The following is a 12,839-nucleotide window of genomic DNA, read 5'->3' as shown; positions in this document are numbered from 1 at the left end:
AATAGTACTCCAATGGAATTTAGCTCAGAGTATAAACAAATACAGCTCAAAACATTTCTGGGAAATTACCTTATAAATGGTCACTTTCAGTAACTTTCAACCAATGCATGCTAATGCAATATACACCAGAAATTAAAGCCAAGCCAGCTGAATTGGATAAGATGAGGCGAAGATTGGTGCTCTTCCCTTTACCCATTGCAAGGGCATCAGACACCCATGCTTCTGCTAGCAAACATCTTATATTCAAAAGGCTTCTCCATTTCTATTATTCATACACATTTCAACTCACCTAATCCTGATAATTACCCACATTTTAGTTTCCATCCTATTTCTGAGAGCTTGTTGGCTGTAAAGCTTCTACTGCAGATGTTATAGGACTTCTGAATACGCTTAACGTTAACTGTGTGGTGCCTTTCAGGGATCTTTTGGCTCAGATACTGTCTGAGAATGCTGCCAAAGAGCCTGTTGCTTGCTTAATTACTGATGCTATGTGGCACTTCACACAAGATATTGCAGACAACCTCATGCTCCCAAGGATTGTGTTGCGGACCAGTAATCCATCATCTTTTGTTGCATTTACTTATTTGTCGCTTTTTCGAGAAAAAGGGTACCTCTCGGCACAAGGTATGATATCAAAACATTTTCTTATGTTTTGCTCCACTTTCTTTGTACTGCCTTGCTAATAACAAGTCCAAAAGATCACTCCTTAGTTGAGAAGCTAATTTTCCCCAAGAAATGGAAAATAAAGTGTGTGAATGCCATCATATTATTTATAAAACTAATGTTCATGTTTCAAACTTTGTTTATTTAGCTGTTTGGTAGAAGGAAGAAAATGGAAAAGAAAGGAAATTAATTTAAGTAAATGTATAGCTTTTCCATGTTTGATTTTAATATGTATATGATGAAATATGTGGGGATGCTAAGGAAAAGAAAGTACTCAATTATTAAACTCCCTCACATTTTTTTTCTTCCCAAAATCATGAATTTGGTAGAATGGAATACATGAAATTTTCCTTCATAAATTTTCCAAATCCTTTAACATTGCCTACCAAATCAATGAATTATTTCAGTGAAATGCTAGTTACTTTCATTTGAAATTTTTTAAACCCAAACAAACAATAATTTAAGTCATGCCTTGAGATAGTTTCCAAGTGTCATGTTAGGATTCATGTTTTTGTTATTTGGAGAGTGTCATCATGTGAATATGTATCAATACCATCATGTGAATATGTATCAATATCATGATCTCGCATTGGAGTCCTGCATCAGATTTTGAAAATTTCAAGGTTATCCTCTGCTGTCCTTCTACAGAGAAGAGCAGACAATAATACAATAAAGGACTGATCAGCTCTGCTACAATTATATGTTTTAAATTCTTCTAGAGGCTGCATTGGTAGCTAGCTCCTCTGTTGGCTTAACAGCATTGTAGAGATTATATCATTCTACAAGCTGTCTTTTCTTTCAAATGAATCCATGAATGTAATGCAAGGCCAGCAAGGGATTATTTCATCTAATTTTCCATAATTTTTATATATTGATATTGCCATAATTATGAGTATTTTCAGTTAGTGATAATGTTGGAAACTATAGTGAACCGGTTCAAACTTTTAATTTTTGTACAAGATCAGATGCATGTCTTTGTACTTTTGTTGCACTCCATGGATTTATCAAAATGACAATAAAAGCAGGAAAATACGGCTAGAAGTCATACATTAGTGTACAATGTGTGGAGTATTTGATGAAGTTTACAAAGATTTATTTGTGCAGAAACTGATATATTGTAAAATGAGACACAAACTTGCCTAGTTCATTATATAATTGTGTGTGTATTATACATCACTTGTAGCTTTTTAGGGCCTTTAAGAATATAGAATATGCTGATAAGCAACTGTTTCAGAATTTGAACCGGACTTATTAATGACCATTCAATTCTCTGAGATCAGGACCGGACTTATATTTTTCTTTTAGATTTCCCAATTTTTATTTATTTTTGATCTTCTTATGCTCCTCAGGTTGTCAATTGGAAGAGAAAGTCCCAGAGCTTCCACCTTTGAAAATGAAAGACATTCCCATACTTGGAACATGTGATCTTGAAGCAACTTATGGATTAGTTTGTAACATGATAGAAAAAACCCAAGTCCTCAAGAGGACTCATATTCAACTCTTTTGAGGAACTTGAAGGTCCTGCACTGGCCATGCTCCAGCAAGACTTCAATATTCCCCTTTTTGCAATTGGCCCGTTTCACAAGCAGGCTCCATCTTTATCAAGTAGCTTGCTAAAACAAGAACGAGACTGTATTTCCTGGTTGAATGCTCATGCACCCAAGTCAGTGCTATATATTAGCTTTGGAAGCATAGCTGCAGTTGGTGAGGCAGATTTTCTGGAGATTGCCTGGGGCTTAGCAAATAGCAAACAACCATTCTTATGGGCTATTAGGCCAGGGTTGTTCCGTGGCTTAGATGGGCCTGCTCCACTGCCATCTGGGTTCTTGGAGACAATTGCAAAGCAAGGCCGGATTGTTACATGGGTCCCACAAGACGAGGTTTTGGCTCATCCTGCAGTTGGAGGATTTATGACTCACAGTGGCTGGAACTCGACCTTGGAGAGCATTTGTGAAGGTGTGCCAATGCTATGTCTTCCTTGCTTTGGTGATCAGATGGTTAATGCTAGACATGTAACTGATGTGTGGAAGGTGGGTTTGCGATTTGAGAATGGACTAAACAGAGATGATATAGAGAACTCTATCAGAAGAGTACTGGTGGAAAACAAGGCAAAGAGATGAGCCAGAGGTTGGCATGTTTGAAAGAGAAGGCAAGTCTTTGTCTAGCATCTGGTGGATCCTGTCACAAGTCCTTGGAAATCTTGGTTTCACATATCTTATCATTTTGATTATTTTACTTCATGATAGATGTGTACCCCTTTGGACCCTCTCCTTGACATTAATTTAGTGTAAGTGACTTTTCAATGTGATCAAATGTTGTTTTCTATGTACCCAATTATCTGCACTGCAATGGTATTTAATTTTATGCCTTTCTCAAGTAATGACTAGCTTCTCTCCTTTATCTGCAGTTTTCTGATGATAAATTTGACTGTCTGTCTCAGTCTGTGGGAAAACATGTTAGAAGTCAAAGCAATTACGCAGCTTGACATTGCAAAAATCACATCTTTATATCTAATTTACAGTGTACCATCAATTTCATTTGCAAACTCTAGATTTCTCAACAAGTGTTATAATCACTGCTTTCAATGTTCTAATAAAATTCTGGTCCACCTTCAGAAACAGGGAAGCTGTGGTCCAGGACTCCAGGGATAGATACTGATGTCTGATGCAAGCTTTTCTTAAATAAGAGGGCGGTAACGCTGTCTAGTATCCCTCAACGTAGAATCTAGCTAGGCTGCCTGTAGTGCAACAACAGATGGATAGACGAAGATTGGTGTTCTTCCCTTTGCCATTGCAAGGCCACCAGACTCCGATGCTTCAACTTGCAAGCATCCTATATTCTAAAGGATTCCCCATTTCAATCATCCATACCAACTTTAACTCTCCTAATCCTGCTAACTACCCCAATTTTACCTTCCACTGCATCCCTGATAACTTGTCAGAAAGTGAAGCTTCTACTGAAGATCTTACACTGCTTCTGCATAACCTTAATACAAACTGTGTGGCGACTTTTGAGGCTATATTATCACAACTAGTGATAAAACATGATGTTGCTTGCTTAATAACAGATATTATATGGTATTTCACGCAAGCTGTTGCTGATAGCTTTGACCTTCCAAGGATTGTGTTGCGGACTAATAATCCATCTTCTTTCATGGCTTTCACTTACTTGCCACTTTTTAGAGAAAAGGGTTACTTATCTGCCCAAGGTATGTTCTAAAACTTGTTTTTTTAGCTGTCTTTTTTACCTTGCCTAATAATGCTGTCTTCTGTAAAACATTTGAAGTCTACCTAGAAGCTTCCATAGGGATAAGATTTGAGAAGAACCTGAGTGAGAGATGATAAGAGTTTCTGAGTGCTTTGCGGCCCCAACCTTCGCGGCACCAGTCTGTGTTCTTTTTCTTTCCTTCCCTCTCATTTTACACTAACGTTGTCCCTGTTGATTAACAATGGTGCCCCAAGGTCACCACACTTTATCTCCTGCTATATACTTGTACCTTACCATATATTCTCCTACCCAATTATTCTGTATTACATATATATTCCTTAAAATCAATATATTTAAATAATTTGTACGATATTAGTAAGAGACAAATGTTAAATGTATTTCATTAATGATGAAAAGATGGGCAATGGTGTTTTCTTTACCTAGTGATACTTGCATTAAATCAAAATGAGCTTGCATTGTGTTTTATGTACTTATATTGGTACCAATTTATACACCCTAAAACTAAACTCCTAATTGAGGACTACTCCCTTTGTATTTAAATAAGTGATATTTTGCCTTTTTGAAGCTCAAGTCTGATATCTACTACTTTAATCCTTAATTGGCTAATGACTTTGAATTTGTGCTGCTTGACACAAACATGCATGACATCTTTGCTCTCTATGCATGAAATTTGAGCTTTTCTTGATTTCTATGATGTCTATATATATTTCAACGAATTACTACTTATTGAAATTAACTGAATTCTTGCTGGATTTTTTAGATGTATTTCTTTTATCCCCAATAAATTAGATGAGCCCCTGTTGTGCATGTTACGACTTAAGATGTGATATTTTTGTATGTTACCAGTCCATCATATCCTCGGAATAGTGAAGAAGACATCAAGATAAGCAAGTTATTTTCTTGGGACAGTCTTCATGTTCAGTAGCTATAGTTGGCAAAAGTATCCTTCAGTTTGAGTCGTATTTAAACAATGAGTCAATAAATCTGGTTTCTATTCAACTCTGGACAGGTCATATACAGGTATTTGATGGTTAAAAATAAATGATTATTAATCTTATTCATTTTTGAATCAAGACTAGCCTATCTTGTTTTGGGTACAATTCAGGTTTGGGTCGATTTTGCTATATGTATATAAAAAAGAAAAGAAAACGTCGTACAAACTTCATGATCGACACTAGGTGAATTGGTCCCTTCAATTACTATAGATTTCTTGTTTGGTCCCAACTCTCTCATTCAAGTGTACTGATTTTAACCTTTATTAGTAGTAGATTGTTACTTGTCAACTACATTAGTTCTTGGTTGATCCGGTATTGCACGTTGTCTTCAGTTATCTATCCTTTTAGTACACTGTAAACCTATTCAATGAAAAAAAATTATTAGATTGTTTCATCTGTTACATGTTTCTTAATTTGCATGCTGTCACAGGCACTCAGCTAGAAGAACCAGTACAGGAACTTCCACCTCTGAAGAAGAAAGATATTCCTAGGATTTACACTCGACTTCCAGAGCTAAACGACAAAGTAACACATAAGTTGATGGAAACAACCAAGGCTGCAAGAGGACTTGTGTTTAACTCTTTTGAAGAACTCGAGGGTTCTTCATTGACATTGGTTCGTCAACACTTTCAAATACCAGTTTTTGCAATAGGGCCATTTCAAAAACAGGTTAAGGCTTCTTTTAGTAGCCTATTGGTGGAGGACCGAAGTTGCATTCCTTGGCTAAGTGCTCAACCACCAAAGTCTGTGCTATATGTTAGCTTTGGTAGCATAGCTGCTATTGATGAGACTCGATTTCATGAAATTGCATGGGGGCTGGCCCATAGCAAGCAGCCGTTTTTATGGGTCATTAGACCTGGATTGGTCCGGGGATCAGATGGGCGAGCTCCATTACCAAATGGGTTCTTGGAGATAGTCATGGGCCGGAGCAGGATAGTTGGATGGGCCCCACAAGAAGAAGTGTTGGCACATCCTGCTGTAGGCGGTTTTTGGACTCATTGTGGATGGAACTCGATTTTAGAAAGCATATGCCAAGGAGTGCCTATGATCTGCCTGCCTTTCTTCGGTGATCAGATGAATAATGCAAGGTATGTAACCGACGTTTGGAGGGTTGGATTGCGGTTTGAGAAGGGGTTAAAAAGAGAAGATATAGAGAAGGGAATCAGAAGCCTAATGGTGGAGAAAGAAGGCAAAGAGATGACACAGAGGGTGGTAGTTTTACAAGAGAAAGCAAGTCTTTGCATTGAGAAAGGTGGATCATCTTACCAATCCTTGGAGATTTTAGTTGCTCATATTTTGTCATTTTGAAACTAGTCTTTTATTTGTATTGAAATACAGTAGTTTCATTCTTTAACTCAAAACAAGTTACTGTAATTGTATAATAGTGTGGCACCTACTAGAAAGTAGAAGACTGGAAATCATGCTCTCTTACTCTCAAGTCTCAATCAGTATTCCAAAATCACAAATTTACAAGATAATGGGCAGCATTTTTCCAAACAATGGAACTACAAACTCATACTTCTAGTATCGTAACAATCGATTGAAAGACGGTAATAATGGTAATGGATTTCAAACTCAAATATGTGCTTATTTGTAGTTTTCGAATAAAAAAACTCGTACCAATGTCCTGAAAAATAGGTAATGGAAGTGTCATCCTCTTAATATCTTTTTATTATCATACAATACATTACAATTTTAGATGTGATTTCAAACAATAACAAAAAATTATAAAGAAAAACATACTTTATTTGGAGATGATCAAGTATTAGTTATGAGTTTATGACCAATATCATATGCAAATGAAAATTGAGACTTTCCCTCCTAAACTGTTCCAAAATACAACTAACAATAACGAGACATTTATAAATAAATAAAAAAATACTATAATTGAAGATGATCAAGTAATACCAATATCATATACAAATGATTGAAATGGAACTTCCCTCCTAAACTGTTATAGAATATAACACTACTCCTTTTTTTTTTAAAGTGCAATACTTTGATTTTTTTGCAATACAAGTATTCGATTAGTGGCTTTGATAACAAACAACTTTATCACAATGTTCCTATATTAGTTACAATGTATATTTGCATTATATCAACATTTTATAATTTAATAGACAAATAAATATATAAATGCTCAAAGTTATGTGTTGGCAAACGTGTCCAATCAAGTGTTGTTGTGAGGGTATTTGCTAATGCCAACCAAATGGGGTGTTAGATGTTTTAGCCATTTAGAAGTCCGATACCAATTGCAATTTCACTACATAATAGAAGTATAGAACTATAGAAGACCCAAACAGAATGTACCAGTCAACATGCTACAAGGCCAAAACGACAATAGGATCAAATAAACAAGGATAATATATTTATTCAACAAAAACTTATCTTATTGAAAGTAGTTGCAAATTTCAATTATTGTACGCAAGCATAACCTGCATATTCTTTCATACCATGAACCAAGACAAACTTTGTTTGAAAAACCAAAAAACAAATCAAGACTAACAAAAGTTGTTTAGAGCTTGTTTCAAAAAAAAAAGTTGTTTAGAGCTTTAATTAGGCAGTCAAAGAAAAGCTGCAATCAACGAGAAACAGCAACAAGTACAATGGAGAAGCAAAACAGCAAGCTGGGTTGCAGAGTAATACTGCTTCCCCATCCTTATGTAGGCCACACAACTCCAATGTTCAATTTAGGAAACGCGCTTTATTCTAAAGGATTTTCCATCGATATCATCCAAACTCGTCTAAACTCTTATGAACAAACTGCATTTCCTAACTTCACCTTCCACTACATGGATGGAGGACAGTGGAGTCTTGAAACGCTGGCTTCCTCATTTGATCCTTGGGAGGCAGTAACTTTACTGAATAAGAGCTTTTCAGCCCCTTTTCGAGAATCCTTAGCCCAGGTCTTGGAGGCTGCTACCAAGGACCCAGAGCCAGTTGCCTGTCTGATATCAGACCCAATCTGGGATTTCGCAGGAACAGTTGCTGATGAATTTTACCTTCCAAGACTTGCTCTAAGAACTGGTGGCTTACTTGCTTTTGCTCTGTATGAATCACTGCCACTTCTACGGAAAAAACGGTACTTCTCCCTCCAAGGTATGTATATTTCCTACTTTCCTTAGCTTGTCAACTTGAATAACTTCTTTATCCAAATCCAGAACAAAGTCGTCCTGTATACAGAGAAAGACAAAGTGTCAGCAAAACCTAAGATCTGGTAGTTTTTTAACAAACCAGCTGTCATTGTAGAACCATAACTCTCCAGAGGCTGGGTTTAGATGAATGGTTTTGTTCGCATCACCATGGTTCATGCAGATATTTAGCCATACATACATATGTACGAGCAGACACAAAAGTTTCTGTGATCTTAATCAATTCTAATTAATATGAGGTGCTGCAAGAAAGGAACTATTAACGAGCATATATATTCTGTACACATGAATTTATGTTTTTCTTCATTCTTTTAACTGCCTCTTATCTTTCAGAGGATGAAAAAGAAGCAGCTGTGTTGGAGTTTCCACCCCTCAAAGTGAAAGACCTACCATCAGATGCAAATCATGATGCAATTGCTGCTGTGGTTAAAGAAGCCAAGAGTTATCATCTGGGATTTATTTGTAATACATTCAAGGAGCTAGAAGGGTCTTTATTAGACCAATTTGGCAGAAGTGCCCCCGGTATTCCCGTCTTTCCAGTAGGCCCACTGCACATATACCCCTCAACTTGTATGGGTGAACAACACGATGAAGACCACAGCTCCATCACCTGGCTAAACACACAGGCACCAAATTCTGTATTATATGTGTGTTTTGGGACTATTGCAGCTATAAGCAAGGATCAGTTTGAAGAGATAGCTTGGGGGCTTGCCAACAGCAAACAGCCATTCTTGTGGGTGGTCCGACCCAGGATGATTAATGGCTCAGACACGGATGATGACATATTACCTGAAAATTTTCTCGAGGCTGTGAGTGGGAGAGGCTATATTGTGACTTGGGCACCACAGCTAGAGGTTTTGGCCCATCCAAGTATTGGAGGATTTTGGACTCACTGTGGTTGGAATTCAACTATTGAGAGCATTTCCAAAGGAGTACCCATGATTTGCTTTCCATTTTTTGGGGATCAGAAGATGAATACAGACATGTCAGTGATATCTTGAGGATCGGGCTGTATTTGGAGAAAGGGCTAGAGAGACAGGATATAGAGAGCGCGATCAGAAGACTGATGTTGGAAAAAGAAGGCAACGAGATGAGAAAAAGGATAGCGGCTTTGAAAGAGAAAGCACATAGTTGTCTCATGGAAGGAGGGTCTTCATATGAAGCTTTGGATCAGTTAACTAAACACATTATATCATTTCGTGGTACTGAAAGACCAAGGATATGAAATCAAGTAATACCATAGAATCAATTGAGTTACAAAGTATTACTTTTACTCTACAAGGTGAAATAACAGAGGCCTCTATCTTATTCAAACTCTTTTTTTTTTATAATTATTATTCTTGGATGTATTTGGACATTTATGGCTGTAACTTGGACTATTTTTTTTTTCAGTTAGAAGTAAACTCGATTGTGATGCTGATAAAAAATTACCACCCCTCTTTATTTATTTTTTTAAGTCCTTTCCTCTCTTCCCCTTCTGCTCTATTTTTCTCCACCATTGCTATCCAAACACATCGTTAGGCTTGTGTTCAATAAGAAATAAGAGGAAAACTGATAGATTAGGGAAAAAGAGCGAACGAGAAAGCCCTTCCTTTCCCCCCAAATCACATCCAAACAAGAAATAATCAGCCCCCTCACTCTTCGTCTCTTCCGGCAATTTAAGATTCCCTCATCCACCCCCCCACCCCCCCAAATCTCACATCCAAACAAAAAATAATCAGCCCCCTCTCACTCTTCGTCTCTTCCGGCATTTAAGAATACCTCATCCACATACTAAAAAAATTTACATAAAGCACATGTACAAGAGCTTTGAATCTCCAATGCATTATGGGACCAGTGCATGGTATGGGGGAAGCTGAAAAAATATCAATGAAACAGTTGTCCATGCATAATCACATGTTTTATTAGTGCTACAACGCATGCATGTACTCTTCTGCTTTTGGCTGCTTTCAATGTAATTCCAACAGGCAAAGTCCTAAGATAAAAACTGACGGTGCTACCAAAGTTTCGGATACTGCATCTTCTATAAATTCCCTACAAAGTCGTAAGCATTTCTGGGCAAACCCAAACCTGTACTGCTACACAACATATTACAGAGAAGCTTTTGACCTAATGTCCCAAATGTTAGCCAAAGTTCCTAAAGAGGGAGCGACACAGCAAAGAAAGATAAGATTAGTTCTATTCCCTCTACCCTTGCAAGGCCATGTTACACCAATGTTCCATCTAGCCACTCTTCTCCACTCAAAAGGTTTCTCAATCACTATAACCCAAACAAAATATAAATCTCTTGATCCTACCCTATTCCCGCACTTCACCTTCCACCTCCTGGATGATGGCTTGCCTGATAATGCCACATTCGGACCAAATAATCACACCACGATCCTAGACACCCTAAAGGCCTAAACACAAACTGCTCAGAACCGTTCAGAAATTGCTTAACCCAGATTTTGAGCAAGGAGCCCATTGCTTGCATTATAACAGATCCTATGTGGTCATTCACAAAGTCTATTACCAGTAGCCTCAGCCTTCCCAGGATCGTGCTGAGGTGTGCTAGCATGTCTACCTTTTACGTTTATCATTCCCTACCATTTCTACGAGAAAAGGGCTACTACCCTCTCCAAGGTACTAACCTCAACATCTTTGCTTTGGCAGTATTTAAATTAACATTACAATTGTACACAATTATTTTTCACTAACATATATCCCGTACCAATGTAATCTTTTTTGTTAAGGAATCATGATGAAAAAGTCTTACTTGTACTAATTGTATAACTTGTCTAATTTTTGGGGACAATAGAAAAAAGTGGTTATAACTTTAGGGAAAAGGTGTAAATAATACAAGGATCTTAAACAATTCTCATACTGGATTTTTCTTCAACTTGTTGATAAACAAAAAAATACAGAGAATTCCGGGTATCAGCAAAAAAGATAGGTAAAAAATTGGTACAAATTTTACCTCACATATGACTTATTCATAATTCAACATCAAGGGCTAGAACGAAGAATTCATCAATCATATAATCCGTACCTTGTACTCAAATGCAAAACAGGACACAAGCCAAGTTAAAATAACTAAAGGCATTCAAAATAATCAGCAAAGAAACAAAAAAATAACCGTATGCACCTATTTAACACGTGTAAACACTATTATATGATTATCAAAGCAACAACTCAGGCAACACCTTGGCCACACTTGTATATGTATTTTACTAAATGTTTTGAAACTATTGTTCATGGACCTCGCACACTAGTACATGTATTATTACTTGATGACTTAAGATTTATTTGTAGTTTTGAATTTCATTGCATTAACAACTAGCAAATTCTAAATTTCTATCATTTCAAATTCTTGACCACACATCTAGGTCTATCTCCCTATCTCTCACAAAACCTTATGTTTCAGAGACTAAATCTGATGAGCCAGTACCAGAGCTTCCACCTCTCAAAGTCAAAGACCTACCTCCAGAAGCAAAACATAACCTCTTGGTTGATATAATTACAGAAATGGAGAATTCGCAAGGAATCATCTGCAACACTTTTGAGGAACTTGAAGATTTTTATATAACAAGAGTACACCAAGTCCTTCCCATCCCCATCTTTGCACTAGGTCCAATACACAAATACCCACCAAGTTTTCAGGCGAGCATATGGACGCAAGATCATACATCCATTTCATGGCTAGATATACAAGCCCCCAAGTCAGTGCTCTATGTTAGTTTTGGGAGCATGGTTAAAGTGAGCAAAGCTGATTTTGTAGAGATGGCCTGCGGATTAGCCAACAGCAAGCAGCCGTTCCTATGGGTGGTTCGTCATGGCTCGATTGAAGGATCAGATGAAACTGACCCACTCCCCTTGCCAGAAGGTTACTCAGACACAATAGGTCAAAGGGGGAATATTGTCAACTGGGCACCTCAACAAGAAGTTTTAGCCCACCCTGCAGTAGGAGGTTTCTGGACTCATTGTGGATGGAACTCAATTATGGAGAGCATTAGTGAAGGTGTACCAATGCTTTGCCTACCTTTCTTTGCTGATCAGAATATAAACACGAGGCACGTAAGCGACCATTGGAGAATTGGAATGGAGCTGGACAAGGGGGTCAAAAGAGGAGAAATAGAGAGAGCAATCAGAAAACTGATGGTGGAAGAAGAAGGTGAAGCAATGAGAAATAGAATCACAGCTTTGAAAGAAAAAGCAACTCTTTCTGTCATGGAAGGTGGCTCCTCATACAAATCCTTGGAGAATCTCACTAATTATCTCTTGTCTTCTCTTTAAGTTGCTCTGTACTTTTATTTTAATTCCGCGAAAATTGGCCTATAAAGAAGTCACTACAATCCACCCCCTCTTTCATCTCAAATATCAAAGGTCCAAATCCAAACGGGAACAAGAGATTGGAATCGTCTATTTTGACAGACTGTAGAGTGTAGACAGTAGACCAGACTTGTTCTAATACGGAGCAAAATTTCCATGCTTGATCCGGTAATGAACCGGTTTTGAGATTTTAAACTTTAAAATAAAAAAAAAAATCATTTTTTTTTTATCCACACAATTGTTATTTCGTATTATCTTTCTTTTTTTTTTTTTTTTGACAAACATTTCATATTACCTTAATCACCAAACAATGGTCAATATTGAATAAAACATGTCCTTTAACATATTCACTAAAAAGAAGTATATGTACATAGTTTTTAACACAAATCTTCACTGCAGTTATTATTCTTTAGAGGATCATTAAATCAACATTAAGTATTATAAATAAAAATAAAATAAAATAAAAAAATAAAATAAAAAAATATTTGAAGCA

The 12,839-nt window shown here is 37.0% G+C and overlaps 1 protein-coding gene and 2 pseudogenes across 3 annotated transcripts; all 3 read left to right on the top strand.

Annotated features, from left to right (window-relative positions):
• Positions 1-161: 161 nt before the first annotated feature.
• Positions 162-3,039, top strand: LOC145591182 (UDP-glycosyltransferase 76B1-like; annotated as a pseudogene). The gene is made up of 2 exons (XR_014102260.1): positions 162-624; positions 2,013-3,039. The product of XR_014102260.1 is annotated as a UDP-glycosyltransferase 76B1-like (transcript).
• A 245-nt stretch (positions 3,040-3,284) lies between these two features.
• Positions 3,285-6,466, top strand: LOC145591184 (UDP-glycosyltransferase 76B1-like). Its single transcript, XM_081647581.1, has 2 exons — positions 3,285-3,871; positions 5,317-6,466. Exons 1-2 carry the CDS (start codon positions 3,418-3,420, stop codon positions 6,192-6,194), a joined length of 1,332 nt encoding a protein of 443 aa, XP_081503707.1. The 5' UTR covers positions 3,285-3,417; the 3' UTR covers positions 6,195-6,466.
• Positions 6,467-7,492: 1,026 nt separating this feature from the next.
• Positions 7,493-9,365, top strand: LOC145592717 (UDP-glycosyltransferase 76B1-like; annotated as a pseudogene). The gene is made up of 2 exons (XR_014102477.1): positions 7,493-7,985; positions 8,372-9,365. The product of XR_014102477.1 is annotated as a UDP-glycosyltransferase 76B1-like (transcript).
• Positions 9,366-12,839: the final 3,474 nt, after the last annotated feature.

This window comes from Chenopodium album, chromosome 18 (genome assembly GCF_948465745.1).
Source record: "Chenopodium album chromosome 18, dcCheAlbu1.1, whole genome shotgun sequence".
Taxonomy (NCBI): domain Eukaryota; kingdom Viridiplantae; phylum Streptophyta; class Magnoliopsida; order Caryophyllales; family Amaranthaceae; genus Chenopodium; species Chenopodium album.
Note: the sequence above shows the minus strand (reverse complement) of the source record. Positions and strands in the feature narration are given on the sequence as shown.